This window comes from Amaranthus tricolor, chromosome 7, assembly GCF_026212465.1.
Source record: "Amaranthus tricolor cultivar Red isolate AtriRed21 chromosome 7, ASM2621246v1, whole genome shotgun sequence".
Taxonomy (NCBI): domain Eukaryota; kingdom Viridiplantae; phylum Streptophyta; class Magnoliopsida; order Caryophyllales; family Amaranthaceae; genus Amaranthus; species Amaranthus tricolor.
Window position 1 is genome coordinate 7,360,518 of NC_080053.1, and position 16,324 is coordinate 7,376,841.

At 34.2% G+C, this 16,324-nt stretch overlaps 1 protein-coding gene across 3 annotated transcripts; it reads left to right on the forward strand.

The window, feature by feature from the left end:
* Positions 1–16,061, forward strand: LOC130817550 (uncharacterized). 3 transcript variants are annotated; one of them, XM_057683315.1, is made up of 12 exons: positions 1–275; positions 1,326–1,436; positions 10,229–10,315; positions 10,479–10,532; positions 10,627–10,772; positions 10,888–11,038; positions 11,119–11,256; positions 11,891–11,962; positions 12,049–12,122; positions 12,248–12,389; positions 14,818–14,938; positions 15,672–16,061. In XM_057683315.1, the coding sequence occupies exons 1-12, from the start codon at positions 129–131 to the stop codon at positions 15,767–15,769; spliced, it is 1,341 nt and encodes a 446-aa protein (XP_057539298.1). In that variant the 5' UTR covers positions 1–128; the 3' UTR covers positions 15,770–16,061. The 3 variants fall into 3 exon arrangements, with proteins under 3 accessions (XP_057539298.1, XP_057539300.1, XP_057539299.1); XM_057683317.1 differs by having other exon boundaries at positions 14,818–14,896; positions 15,072–16,061; XM_057683316.1 differs by having other exon boundaries at positions 14,818–14,896.
* Positions 16,062–16,324: the final 263 nt, after the last annotated feature.

Genomic DNA, 16,324 nt, shown 5'->3' on the forward strand with positions numbered 1-16,324 from the left:
CTCCAATTTAAATCAAATTAAATTTCTCCGATTGGATCAAATTTTAACCTCTCCACTTTCATCTCAAAGCGTTTCGATACAATAAAGCCCTAATTTCTCTCTTCTCCAATTTCCATCGAACCAGAAAGATGATCAGCATCGAAGAATCAAAGGCATTGTTTTCTTTGTTAAGTTCAGATCAATCTTCTCTCAATGAAGTTATGTCGGAATTTAACTCTAAATTCCCTTCGTATCTTCATTTTAGAATTTGCAGTGCGCTCGCCACTCTTCTAGAGGTATTTTTTTCTCTTTCTTCGATGCGTTTTCAGGGTTTTGGTTCTTCGATGGTTTTTACTATTGTTGCTGATTTTTATACTTGTTTTAGAGTTTATTGAGTGTAATTTGGTTTATTGTCGGTTTAAGTTAATTATACGGCTAGAATGTGAATTAATTGATGGAATGTGAATTGCATGAATTGCTTTTAATGTTGATCATTATTGGATGAAATTATGGATTGGAATCTCGATATAATTTTTGAAGATCATCTGTGTTGGGCTAAGTTTCAGATGTTTTACTCAAGGCACTGGTTCAGAGTACTTGAACTTTTTATTGTGATGATGGGGGATCCTTGTGCTTAGGTCATGTTTAGTTTGATTACACATGACCCTAATTCAATCTCTTGCATGAGGGATTCATCTCTGAGGTTCATGAGATGATAGTGTGTTGTATTTAGGTTAGCCGGTGTTAAATGATGGTTCCATGGATAGTGTAAAACATGAAGTTCAACTTAATTTTTTCTTGTTATACTTTGCATCCAATTGAACTTCTTATTCTTGTGGATCTCTTTGTTTTTGTTTTTGTTGTGCCCTTATTTTTGGTGCTATATGGTTTGATGGCATCATGCAAGGATATTCACTATATTGATGGTGAAAGAAGTGAATGTATTCCGATCCTATTATTTGGAATATTGAAGGAGTAGGGATTTTGAAAGTCTTGCTACTGTTGCTCACTGTGAACTTTCGCTTGGTCTATGCTGGAATTATGCTGTTGGTTAACACGAAACTTGTTTTTGGTTTCCATTGATGATTGTTTGTTTATCTTTGCTAATCTCTATAACAATATGGGGGTCTTAGCCCTCAAGTGTTGAATGGAACTTTTACCAATATGGCACATTGCGTGACTTTTTTATATGGCATTTTTATGAGTATAATATAATATGATCAATACTTGCTTGTGTAGTCATCCATTATCCTATGGAATTTTTAATGTGTTGGGATTGTTTGTCTTGGAGTATGCCTCATATTAATTGCACTTACTCATCTCTTGCTGTATTCTTTTTATTGTAGGACAAAGTCATGCTTCTTCCAAATCAACGTCTATATGCATTTTGTATTATTTATCAGGCATATTCTTCTCAAAAACCATTAAATAATCCATTTGTTTCACTCTTGGTCAATGTGAGTATATGTGCTTTTCATATTTAGTATTTTTTGAAACGGTGATTCTTAATTTATTTTCTTGTGTATATTACTTGCATTTGAAATTCTTAAAACTGAAGTCTGTGTATAGATTTACCTTGTTTTAGCTTTTAGGTTTTTACGGTCATGCACTCTTCCTCCTTCAAACGATTACTTCAAATAATGACTATTATTAATATTTTATTGAATAGAGTTAATCTAGGTTTCAACTTTCTTTGGTATTAGTTTGGCTGTAAAGAGAATATTCTTTTTGCTCCCGTACCAAGTAGGCAGACTTTTTATTCAAGTTGTGATGGAACACTACAAACCATGGATCGAGAGTGTTCTAGTGAATTGGTGCACCTGTTTCTTTTACCATGCTACCTGACAATTATCAGTACGAAAATTGGCTTATTTTCAGTAGACCATATTATCTTGGATGGCGGGATGCCGACACATTTTAATTACGTTCCCACATTTGTACTAGTTTGGGCGCGAATCAAAAATAGACAAGAGAAGAGAAAAGAGAGAAAAAAATATTGGTTCAACTTTAATGAAGGAAATTCCAGAGGTAGGCAGTATGTGTATATGAGTATAAAAAGTCTTACTTGTATAGTGGTTAAGAGGGTTTATTATCTTTATCATACCTAGTGTATCCTGCTTATAGAAGGTCGAATGTGCGCAACCTTACCCTTGTTAAGGGTAGCAATAACAAAGAATTTATTTTCGATTGTCTGTTGGTAGCAAACATCATGTACAACTTTATATAAATAAGAATTGCACATGATTAATGAGCCATTTTACTATAGTTCATTATAATCCAAAATCAAAAACTTCAAATCTTTAGGCTTATGGAAATAAGGGACACTAATAACATAAACCAAAGAAATATAAATAACTATCGTAAAAGCACAAATAATAAACAAAACAAGATTACTATCGATGGACTTGGCACGAATAGGAAAAATAAGTATTTGTTTAGGATTTCAAATAGAGATCGAGAATAGGGAAAGAAACAAGGATTTAATTAGAATCCTAAAACTTAGTGGATTTTTCTCTCTGTGCTTGCATTAGGTTGGTTTTTTTTTCTTTGTTTTTTTTTTTTTTTTTTTTTTTGTTTTTCCCTTCTTTCATGGTTTTCTTTTAACTTTCCTCTTTTTTTTAAATTATCCACCTCTTGTAGGGTTAACATAGTTTGGTCTAAACCGCAAACCAAACTGGACCAAGTCGTAATTTTAATATTTGGTCTGTTCTATTGTCTAAATGATCTTCTATGTTTTTTTTTAACAATTACGGTTTACGGTTTGATTTCGATTTTTTATTTTTCAGACCAAACCAGGTCGCAAACCGTATTATGACCAAAAATTATTATTTTTTTAAAAAAATATCTTGCTACCTTGATATTTTGAGATGTATGTAGTAATATATAAATGAATAATGTTAATGCAATCAACTAACTGCAAATCGTTATATTTGGTAATTATAGGTGCGAAATATTTATATAAACACATTTGGGAAAAATATATAAAAAAACCGTAGACCAAAACAGACCAGACCGTTGTAGAACGGTTTGATCCGGTCCGGTCTGGTGACTTAGATGGTCCGGTTCGGTCTGAAAATTTTCAAGACCGAAATTTTTTGTTTGGTCTGATTTGGATTATGTCTTATATCTTCTAGATTTCGTTTTCTTTCTGATTTTCTAGGGTCATCATCTTTTTTCTCTTTTAATCTATAATCAAAAATAACAAGATGCTCATTAGATCGAATGCTTTAGAATGTGAGGGTTTTGGTATCTCTTGTTTCATTTTGCTTTGTCTTTGTGGCTTAGTGTTATGATAAAGAATGTGTGATGACTAGGGTCAAATGGTTCAAGGGCATTATCGACATTTCACAATTTATTAGTTTTTGTATTTTGTAATTATAATGGTTGTTATTTTTAGTTGTCTTTTGGGGCTTAGGCTATACATAGAGCCACCCTTGTTATAATTAGTTAGCTTTGGAATATTTGACTAATAAGGAAAAGTCCTTTTGGGAGTTAGTGGCAGACTCGAAGTGTCCATTCTATCTAGTTTCAGTAATGTGTCAGGGCTGATCTGTTACAAATGTTATGGATTGGGTCAAAGGGTCCAAGGGCATTATTGACATTTTACTATTAGTTAGTCTTTTGATTTTTTTAGTTACAATAGTTGTATTTTAGTATTTTGGTTGTTGGGCTTAGGCTATATAAACAAGCTAGCCTTGTAACGTTGAATCAACTTTTGGGGAATATTGGAATAAGAGAAATAACAAAGGAGTCTGGGCAAACTCGAATTGCTCGACTATTAATCTGATTGCGGTTACAAGTCTTGGCCGATCTATTACAATGGTATCAAAGCGGTACGATCTTGGTGATCGGAGACTTGCCGACGACAGCGTAATATGGAAGAAAGACTATTTGAAGTTACTTAAGCAGTATAACCAGTTAAGTATAGCAATGCGCAAACACATATGGAAAGACTTTGAAGATATGAAAGAAATTGTCAAGAATATGTTTCAAGACTGCAAAGAACCTGTTCTATGTATTGAAAAAAACACCATTGGTGAAGATTCAGGGTTTAAAGAAGAGATGAAGAATAAAAGTGCAAATAATGGAGAATAAGCATAAAGAAAATGTTAGAAACAGATTGAAAAATAGAATGACTTTGGGAAAAAAGGCAATATAGAAGACATTAGGAACGGGAAAAGAAAATGCTAGAAAAAGAAAGACAGATGGAATATGGGAAAAATAAAACAAGGAAAATAGAGAAGAAAGTGTTGAGAAAGGGGTGGAGATACGTATCTAAAAGAAAATGCAAGAGGAAGCATATTTTTGATGTTCATGATAGTGGATCTAGGGGAGGTCCGGGTTGGAGTCACTGGGACCAAGAACAGGCAGAAACGGTGACGCGACGTAAAGGGTGTTCGCATGGAGAAGAGGTAGCTAGACGAAGAGTTGTTGGCAGTGTAAGTGGTTGCAAAAATTCAGGAGAGGCGAAAAGGGAGTGGCAACGTTGGTCTATCCTAAGAATCATGAAAATAAATCCAAGCATGTAAAATAGATTCGAAGAAAGAGAATGCTCGGTTCTTGTTCGACGGCAGAACTCTAGGTTGTTGTTGGTTTCAGTCATCATCGACTATGTGGTGGTTTTTACGAAGGAGAAACCATTGAGAGAGAAGAGGGATGGTGGAAGCATCTGGCTGGGCAAAAGGGTGCCGGAAAAATCTAGGCTATGGTCGGAGAGGTGGACGGCCATGGAGAAAATGATGAAGATCAACTGAAAAGAATGGAGGAAAACGAGTACGATTTACTCGATCAAAGAGAAACTATGGCGGCCGAATCTGAAGAACCGTCGGAATCTGGACTGACGACCGGCGAGGTGGACCTAGGGAGGTTTGCCGGCGGGTGAGAGAAGGCAGAGAACAGGGGTGTGGTAGTTTTTGTAGGGTATTTTGATTTTGGGGACGCCAAAAATAGATGGTGGAACGCTGGCGAGGGAATGGAGAAAGGGAAAATTGGGCGGCTCACCGTGACACCATGGTGGTTGACCGGTGAGGAAGGTATTATCGCCGGAAATTCAGGAGGTATGCCGGCGAGAGGAAAGAGGAGAACATGGCAGACGTTCATAAGGTTTTTGAAATTGAAGGAGGGAAGAGGGATAGGAGGCAGGAAAAGAGAATTCAGCTAGGGTTTACTTTTGCAACCATTGATGACATCACTAAAGATGTCATGAACCTTGAAAAGTGTTGGGGTACTAAGATATTTCTTATTTTCATTTGGAAAATAACTCAAGACATCTTAAGCCTAAGAATTTTAAAGACTTTCATCCCATTTAAAAATATTTCCAATCCATTTCTTTTCAATCCACACACCGCTTTAACCCATCTCTTCAAAACCTTCAATCTTAAAATAGTGAATGGCTCACATTTGAGAACAACCTACTGGACACACAAAGTTATTTTTTCCAGCTTGATGGCAAGGTGGAACTTCAGGCGGTAGTTAATATGATGACTTGGGTCAAATGTTTCAAGGGAATTATTGACATTTCACTATTAATCAGTCTGTATTTTGTAATTAGAATAGTTGTTATTTTTAGTTGTCTTTTAGGGCTTAGGCTATATATAGAGCTACCCTTGCAATAATTAGTTAGCTTTGGAGTATTTGAATAATAAGGAAAAACACTTTTGTCAGTTAGTGGGCAGACTCGAACCATCCATTCTATCTAGTTTTGGTAACGGTCGAGGTTGATCTGTTATAGAATGTTTTAGATTTTCTATGAGATTATAATATGATAAAGAATGAGAGAGTAAAGAGAGAAAAAAAATGCTTACTTGCTCTAATTGAGAAAATAGTGAAGTGACAGAAGACATAGAACAACGTGTTAATGGAGAGAAAGAAATATTTCTCTATTGCTTGCCCATTTATCTTTTTTTTTTTTACCTTTCCCCAATAAATTGTTTTCTTCTTTTTGTCTATTTTTAAAATTTATCTTCATGAACTTACTATTTTTTATAAAAACTAAAAGCAAAATCTTATCACAATTACCTATTTAGTAAACCCAAATGTTGCAAAATTACTACAGGTTTGTTCCACGTTTCACATTCCCGTTGATGCTGACTAGCACTGCGTTTAAGGGAATGCATATGAATCTTTTGTAAACACCCGATTTGGCCGATTTAAGCTCATATAACATTCAAACCGTATCAATTTTGATTTTTTTTATTTTTCGCATAGAAACACGACTTGGGATGCCGATGGTGGTATTCTGATTTGCCAAGGACATTCTAAAAGTTGAAGAAAAATGACTAAACATAGATGGCTTAACACATTTGAAGGTTGAAGAAGACTTGAATTCCACCATTGAAGTCTTGCTTGAACTTTCATCTTTGACAATTTGTTAATTCATGTATGAAGAAGTTGAAGAGATTTCGGTTCTGGTTCCAAGTGTTTCCTTGGCGGTTCCATGCAGTTTAAAGGGTGGTTCAAGATGGGTCGGGGCAAGGTTGTATTGGTTGCACAAGGTTTCAACAATTTTTTTTTATTTAAAAATTTAAATATACACACATTCGTAAGTATTGAAATATGTACATAACATACCTTTGTTGAGTATTATTCAAATTCGTTTCTTGTCAATTTAAAGAATTGCTAAAAAGAAAAAAAACAAATACTCCTATAATTATGAATTGAATTAATAATTATTAACAAAGGCAATTAATCAACCAAAAGAAAAGGGGAGAAAGAGGACTTGAACCTATTATCCTAAAGGAATACCAAGCTACCTACGTATTTCAATGGAATCAAACCTCACATAGTACTCCCTCCGTTCCCTAATGAAGTTCCCACAAGCAATGTTTACGGGAATTAAGAAAATTAGAATTTTTAAGATAGTGGATATAATCTTTGTGAATAATAAATTTGATGGAGAAAAAGTGGGACCATAAACATTAATAAAATATTAAATGAAAGTTTGTGGAGAAAATGGGGACCACAGTTAATATTTTTTTTTTATAAAGTTAGTGGGAAACATGTGGGGACGGTAAGAAATATAAAAATGTTAAAATAAAGTTAGTGGAAGATATGTAGGGACCATAAGCATTATTAAAATATTTAAATGAGCATGGAGAAGGTTATTTTTGTCCAAAATTTGTGATATAAATAGAAATATTCTTTATGAGAACAACAAATGAAACATCCCAAAATGGCAAATAGAAACTTCTTTAGGTACCACTAAACGTGTTTGTTCATACAATTTATTGTTCGGTATTTAAAAGTGTTCTAGGCACCACTATAAATTAGGTCGAGTTATAAAGCTTTTCTATTAAAATACTATAGTTTTGGCTTTCAACATGGCTAAACCACATCTCATCACTCATTTCATATTTAACAAATTCATCAATCAGTTGGTTATAGTTATAATAATGAAAAGGCATACTTGTGCAAGACATTTGCATCGCCCCCACCTAGTTGTATTCGATGGCTTCCATTATCGGTTGCGCTAGCACTTGCTGTATGAATCTCCTTTGTTATTCCATGATTTCTTGTCAAATATTTGGTGAGAATTCCCGTACCAGCACATAACACATACACAAATATTTCCTCCTATTTATCCGAAGTGTCTTATTTCCTTATTGGGTCAAGTCACCCTAAATGTCTCATTTCTATTTTGGGTATGTTAACTTTACCAATTTACCCTTACTAAACTTAACTTTTTCACACCTTTACACTTATTAACCCCACTATACTCGTATTAAAATTTAAAATATTATACTCTTTCTCTTTCGCAAGTGGTCCTATTTGACAACCTAAAAAATGGTGAAAAGTTAAATGAGACACTTTAGGTAAATAGTAGGGAGTATACTCTAGTATATTTGTAATTTATAAAATAATGGTAGTTTTATTTGTAAAAATACTAATCATTTACCTTCGGTGAAAGCTATGTTACCCGGATTGCGGGATGAAAGGCCGTTTTCCGATCAGGAACGGTATACCCGAAACGCGGAACGACAGCATACCGAGTCGCCTTGGGTTGCGAACCAACTGCTCTGACCCATAATTTTTTCATCTCTCCATGAAAATTAGGTATATGACCTACTAAACGAAAAGAAAAAATAAAAGATAACTGAGAGAAGATGAAATAAGATTGAAAAGAAGATAAATATAAGAAGCATCTGAAAAGAAGAAGAGAGATAAAAGAAAAAGAAAAGCATACCTTTAGAAAATGTGAATTGTTCCTTTTTCTTTTAAAATATATTAAAGTATTGGGCTTTAGCCCATATCTCTTAGTATGTTTCAAATTACTATTTCTTGCCCAGCTTCTTCTCATGTGGCTTAATGTATTGGTTTGTTTCTTTTATTTCCTTTTTCGTTTTTATTTTTCTTTTATTCTGTTAATTTCTTATCTTTTCTGTTTTATTTTTCTAACTTTTCTTAGAATTAAATATAAGTTTAATTATCGTTCCTGTCTATCCGAAGTCAGTCTAAGTGACATCCCGCATTCCCGATCTTGTACCATGTCCCAAACCGTATTGTATCGCAGGTAACATAGGGTGAAAGTGTATGGTACTAAAGGTTTTACTCCTTGATCATCGCATAATTGACAAATGCGTTGGTGAACTCTTGGATTGTCGGATTTAGTTTTCGAAAAGTAGATCCACATATATGAAACGACTTTTAACACCTTGTAGGACATGGTCGGAACAGGTCATCTTGCTCATCTTTTTCTTTTGAACAAAAACATAAAGTCATATCCAAAATTTAAACTATAATTGGCTAATCAATATTTTGGAAATTGACACGTCTTGCACGACCTTGTTGTTGTGATCTCGTTGATAATTGTCGAAATCAAATTACCCTAATAGGGGTTGATGGCTTCTCTTCTTCACCTTCATTTCAAGTGCTTGTTCCAATTTATTTAAAATTCATCTAAATTTTGCTTGTATCCTTTTAGGTAATTTTTCTTATAGTTACTAAGCGACGGTGTTGTTGAATTTGTTGCAGTATAAGTTGCCTTTCTTTTGAGCTTATCCTCCAATTGATTTTGCCACCTTACTAACTTTGTTAGTAGCTTTTTTCAAGAAGGAAGATATAATTATGATATTTGACGGTTAAAGAGACTAATTAGGTAATTAAGAGAATAGTTGCTTAATTGAAGAGAATAATTAGAGAATAGTAGGAGATGAGAATGTGATGGCCCATGGTTCAATTGACTCTTGGCGGTCCAGTTCTAGACGGTTCTTGACTAGTTCGGCCATGGTTGACCCACACATAAACCGCCCCATGACCATCACTAGTTATACACTTATTGATTCTCTTATTTCCAAAACTTTAATAGACTAATTTAAAATAGAAATTAAAATCCCTAATTTTTATGAATATTTTCTAAGTAATGAAAATAAGAATATTAGAGGAGAAAAAAATAAATTTATGTAATTTGATAAATAATTAATATAATAATAAATTATTATGTATGAAACCGTTTACAATTACTCTTTATTGTACAATTATAAGCTATGGATTATGATTAATTATCACAAAGGTCAAAATTTTAAACAAATTATAAGCTAATAATTATGATCGATTATCACAAAGGTGTTCATTTTAAACAAAACTATCACAAAAGTAAATCAAAATAAAAACATGTTGCGATATCCGCGACCTCGTTTTGCCACCAAGTGTGTGACAATCGCATCCGTAATGTTCCCCCGACACTAATTGCTACTGAAACTATATTTTTGTACCATGACCTGTAACTTGTAGTTATCATATTCATATTTGTACAAATAACTGAAGCAAAGATGCTAACTTGATAAGGTAACAAACCTTTGACCCACAATCCCATCTTCTTTTGGGTTTGGTTTATTTATCATGGATATTAAGTATTTTGTTTTTAATAGTTACTTATGTTGGAAGTTCTTGTGGCCCCATTATTTGACTTTAGCCTCTCCAGATAGATGTATTATTAGATTGAGGGCTAAGATTGAGATTTTTATTGCATTGTAATATGGTATAAAAAATCATTTAGCTGAAAAGTGTTATATAGCTGAAATAACCTTGTTAAAATTCCAATTTTATTCCTTTAAGTAGCCTGCTCAATGTTTTTGGGTTTGAGTCTTGGACTTTAGTTGGCTTTTAGTTTGGACTCTTCTTGATATGACTGCCTAGTTGAATATTTACTCTTACATTTGTTGTATATCATGAGTTAGTGATGTGTCTACAATTGATGTTAAATGTTATGGTGCTGAAAGTGTTATCATCTGTGGTATATTGAATGTCACAGGCTGCATCTGATGAAAAAGCTTCTCAGTACGAGAGAGCACTGATTCTTCAGCTGTTAAGCTCAACTGGAAGTGGAATTAACAAGGAGGTTATGTGTCAATTTTATACTTGCTCCTCTTGTTTTAATGTTTTGAGTTTCTGTTCTAGTTCTCAGGTATCATCTGTAGTATGAATGTGAAAACAGTTTAGTGCTTTGAATCTGGATAATTCCTCAGCAGAGATGTATTTTCAGATTGAGTTCGTTGTTGCAGGTTTTTAAACAATGCGTGGCAGATTATATCAAAGGCTTTGACCCTTCATCTATTGTAAGTTGATATTCGCACATTTCTACAGGGTCACTTACAGGCTTATGGATTGTTTTCGTTGACAAGAATTTCTGTCGGTCCTTTTGATCTTCAGACTTTTCCAGCCCGTGAACAGTTACAAGAACAATTTTTCTGTAATGTTTGTTCAGAGCCGTATAATTGCTTGTTCAAGAATGCTTCTGTTATAAATGCGATTCCGGATCCGGATGTCCCTTCTCAATGTGATGCAACTTCTGAAGAGTATAGTGTTTTGCTTTGTCTTGTAGTTCCAATATCTTGAACTTCATATTTGGTTTAGTGAAGATCTTTTCTCACTATACTCTGTTGGGTTTTTTTTAAAAATTTTTTTTATCAGATTTGATGTCCAACCTGGAGCCAAACCCAAAATAGGATCTGGTAATAGAGACGAAACAATAACTGGGCTTTTACCAAATCTGTCTCTAGAGGGGCTAGAACCTAAGTGGATCAGGCCTCTTCCGCCAAGGTTTCCTCTTCAAGAAGGGGAGGTTAGACACTCTGTCAGTTTATCAAATTGTGGGAGTACCTTTATATGGTGTTGGACTTGACCTGTGTAAGCCCTTTACAGCTGGTTTGGCTCAACCCTGACAATAATCATGAGCTTTTATGGGATTATGGCATGTGTGCGGATACAAGTAGAGGAGCTGCTGTGAGAGATTTGATTGAAAAGGCTTTGAAAGATTCACTTACTCTGGAGCAACAAGAGGTGCTTGACTAACTGAGTTATGATGGTGATAGAATGTTGTACAATTTAGGTTTAGCATTAATTTTTTTTCTGTTTTCTGTACTACTAAGTATTTGCAAAGGGTTATATTTATCATATTGTTCTATGGTCATTATGAATTGTAATTTAATGTTATGTATTAAGGTATCAATATTGTATTGAATACAGATTTATCTATATTCTAAAGAAATATGGCTGAAAATAGTGGTCGAATTACTTGGTTTTTTTATTTTGCCTAGTTGCTTTCTTCACCTCTGTTTTTCTTTTATTATAGCTATCATGCAGTTTCTACTGTTGTAAGAAAGTTTAGTAAGTCACGATGATTAGGTAGAACGTCGTGGGGAAAATGAGTTTTGGTATTTTATTGTGTAATTTTACTGTATTCAATTACCACGTGTTTTAATTTGTTAAGCTTCTAAGTTTATGCACTTTTATTTTGATTTTTTGTTACTTTTGCTCTTATTTGGTTATTATGATTTATGATTGAGGCAGCACTGAAGGACTGCCATTTAACGATTGTGATTCCCAGAGTTTTGTTTTATAAGTTGGTTTGCTTCAGTAGTTGGGAATTTGATTTTATGATCCTTGACTTAATTTCTCTTGTTCCTTCCATTAGCAAGTTCTAGTGGAGTTGACATATGATGCTAAGCTGGTCTATCACTGCGGATTGACTCCAAGAAAGCTTCCGGTATATGATGAATGAAAAACTTTTTGTGCTTTTTGTGCAATTGTTTTATCTTAACGTTAATGTGAGCTTGTATTTTTTTTTATCAGGATTTGGTGGAGAACAATCCTAACGTTGCAGTTGAAGTTCTTATCAAGTTGATGAACTCGCCAGAAATTAAAGAGTGTGTTTCTAAAGTTTGCTATTGTCTTTGCTATTATAATTTCTTTCTTCAGTTTTGCATTCTTGATCCCCCCCAATTCTTCCTTCGACCTCATATAATTTGTTTCACTTATTGGTTCAATGCAGCTATTTTACAGTTCTCCTCAATATGGATATGAGTCTACATTCAATGGAAGTTGTTAACAGTCTTACTACAGTAGTGGACCTTCCTTCAGATTTTGTTCGTATGTACGTAAAACATTGTATTTCTTCTTGTCAAAACATCCAGGTGAATTCCTTTGACTTCAGTCGAATGTATGTTTTAGTTTGTTTGAACATTTCGATTTTTTGAGAGTATTGCTTCTTTAAGTTGGTGTAGACTTTGCTAGCAATTCTATATGGATATGCACTTTGTGTTTAAATGCTGTGTTGAGGTCTTCACACAAGCTATTTCCTTCTGTCTTAATTTTTTTTTTACATTTGTTTTCTTTTTATACGTGGTGAATTGATTGTTGTTTCAGCTTCTAATTAAATAAATGGTCTACATATGCTTTCTACTAACATTTGCAAAGATAACTAGCATTATTAATTTTTGAATGAGGCGGTCTTACTGTCTCATAGGGGTGACGTCATAGTAGTTAAACTGTTTAGGGATTTACCTTTTAAAGCAATATTTATAATTTGTTGGCCAATAGTACACTTTTGTGAACACTTATTGGACGTAGCTATTGGGTAGAAAAGCATCATTATCATTAAGGTAGATTACCAACTATATTTTTAAATCTCCAACTATGATGGGTTTCACGAGGATGCGTCATAGTGATGCTCTCACAGGATATTTCCTAATCTAGTGTTGGTTCTTATTGCTGCATTTGTTGACCGCTGGTCTTTATCAAATGATAGTGTTTACAGTTGAGAACTTAGTTTTAAAAAGTTCGCCTAAGATTAAGGAGTATGTCGGGTGGGAGAGGGGTTGAGCGCCTTAATAAGCCTAGAAGATTTTATTCCTTACGGCGAGCACTTCAAAGTGTCTTACAGCCTCAATAAGGCTAGGGCCTTGATTGTAGGGACCCATATCACCTTAGGGCAATTTACATTTTTCAAAACTAATATTGAGAAACTTTTCTTACACATCTTATTTGATTGACAATTATTTAAAGAATGTAAAATTGAAAGAATCAGATTCATGTGTAACTTTGGAATTGCAGCCAAATTTTTTTGTTGGGATTGTAGATGCTAATTTTTAGTATTTATGTTGCTAAAATAACCCCCTCTTTTGTGCTTATGTACATTTGTGAATAGAGTCCTGCTGTTACAAGTACAAAATATGGCTTTATTTGGTGCCATAGTGAAATTGAGGAACCATTTGGACTCGAGAAGCTAAATAGAGGACTGGAAAAGTGGAAATAGGACCTGGCTTTTGCTGGTCTATTTAATATAAACACTGTCAAGTGCCCTATAAATAAAATATCTTCTTTTCAGGTTTGTGTTTGTGTAAGGTGTGATTTTCAACGTTAGTGTTTGAATTAGGCAGACCTTGTCTTCATATTTGGGGTTGGGATTTATCTGCTGCTATTTAGATACATGTCTTGTCAGTGGACAATCTTCTCCATGCAGCTCCAAATATGGACTTTAAATGTAATGATGTCATGTTGACAAGGGCTTGATCTTGGTATTTAAATGTGGGATTTTACTTGATTTTCTTTTCGCTTGCCTTGCGATTTGGAGCCGTTGTTTTAATGGCTGGTAAGATGAGTATCTGCTTGCTCTGGGAGACTTTTTGGTCATGGATACTCTTCCTCATGGTAACGGACTAATAGTCTGTAATCATTTGTAAAATGCTAGTTATATAGATTTATTTTTTTATTTTTTATTTTTTTGTTTATTTTATTTTATTTATTTATTTTTTGTGATCGTGGGCCTTCGAAAGAGTTGGTTGCTCAATGCTGGGCAGGATTTTACTTGCTGTTTGTGTGGTTTGTTTTGACCTCAGAAGATTTCTATGGTCTTTGATTGTCTTTTAAGTCTGCATGGAAAGGTCTACGCCAAATATAATTCAATATCTTATCAAAACTTATATGACATTTGGGTTGTAGTGTGTATTACTATAACTTGTCCCTTTCTTTCTTCATCATTCCTATTTGGCGGTTGTCAATTTCAGATGTTTTCGCACTAGTGATCTTGAGTTAGATACAAAAATTATATATTACCGTTGTATTTGATTATTCTCTCGCCATCACTTGAATTCATTGCTTTTTTCCATCCTACTCTTTCTTACTCCCTCCCACCAGTTGAAGTTATTTTTGTACAATCTCCTTGTCAATTCATGTGTGAAGACAATTGGAGTGCTGAAAGGAACTTGTATCAATGTTCCTTTCACTACTATGCTAATAATTCCTACTGTAGTAAAGTATTGTTTTTCATCCCTCCGCTTTATTTTGGTAACATCTCTAGTCACACATGAATAAAACTTATAATAGTAATTATCATGAAAGTATGCGTTAAAAATTAGATAGGATCCTAATTGATGGAGTTATTTTCTTATACATTAGGGAAAAAGTAAGTTGCTAGAGATGCTGCCTTTACGTGCCTGCATCAGTCACGATGGTCTTGATGTGGTTTATTTTGTTGCATCCTTTTTCCATATCTGCTATGTAATTTTAACATTTCAGTTAATTTGTGAAATGAACAAATGGATTTTGCTATTTTCTGTGCAGGACAAGTATTTGCAAAATAGGCTTGTGAGACTTGTATGTGTCTTCTTGCAGAGCTTGATACGCCATCATATCAACAATGGTTTGTGCATGTTCAATGTCACTGTTAATATTGTACATTCTGGCAAGTTTTTGTTGATCACCTCATTTCTCATGCTTAATTGTTTGAATACTCGTTGTTTATGTTTTGGTGTTTAGTACCACCAAATTACTGTTTATGTCTACGTTAAACAGACACTTCTATAACTCTTGCATAGGGCAGGGTCTGGTGGAGCTGTGATGCTTGAAACTTCAGCATTGTATTTAGGATTGCTGATTCCAGTAGGGGCTGTGACTTACTAGCAGGTGTATACGCCTATATTGTGGGAAATTGAAAATTTCGACACCACTTTGGAGGCTGCATCCGCTTACAGTAAATTTGTTAATAGCTACTCGGAAACAACTCGTTCATTGTTATGGGTGAATGTTCGATGTCTAGTGCTTGCACCTGTCACTGACGACAGCTCTTCCATCCGCTTACAGTAAAACGGGACACAGTTTCTTCCTTTTGTTTTTTGGCCTTTTGATATTCTTGAACAACTTTTCTGAACTTTTAGGACTAATTATTAAGCTTTGTTTTCTTTGGAGGGAGTATTCATCACTTACGAGTGTTTTGGTTGCATAAATTGAACATTGCTGTTGCAGTGATGCTGTAATGATTATTAGGCCGACAATTATTTTTTTCTCTCTTTGATTCTATCTCAAGTCTCGATTCCTGTTATGATCTCTCCGATTGTTCTGTTTTTCTTTTAGAACCATCACATTTGATAGAGAAGGATAAAAATATTGACACTCTAGCCTTGTGATTTGTTTTGCAGTTAAAGATCTCCTAATCGAAGTTCAGGCCTTCTGTATAGAATTCTCGCGGATAAGAGAAGCTGCTTATTTGTTCAGGCTACTCAAAACTTTAGAGTGATTCACGAAGGGTTGTAATCTAATGCCTGTCAGTATCTTTTATAACTTGACATCAGTCCGAATTTTGTTTGTTGATACATGTAAATAAATCTTTTGCTACATGTTCTTTGGTCTTTGTACTTATTCTAGTAGGCCCGGGATTTTTTTTTGTATAGTTTAAATCAGTGGTTATTGTCTTTAACCTTAAGTTTAGTATATTTTGGGAAATCGGTACTACCTATTATTCTTATTTTTTGGCTTACCACTTTGTAGATGAGATTAAACATGACATTATTGCATCTAAGATTTTGAAATTGATTGGTTTTTGCGTTTAAGCACATGTTCAGTCCACCTTATAATCTCGTGTATTTTTTTCTTTTGTATCTAAACTTGGGTTCTTGCCCTTGCACGATTGGAGAAAGTGAAAAAAAAAGACATTTGAACAAATTAATTCCCAAAATAAGTTTCGTGAAAACTTATTTCCCAAAATAAGTTTCGTGAAAACTTATTTCCCAAAATAAGCGTCCGTACATCCAGACCAGAGCTTTGGATAAGTCGCTGTTAGTAACAGCGAAAG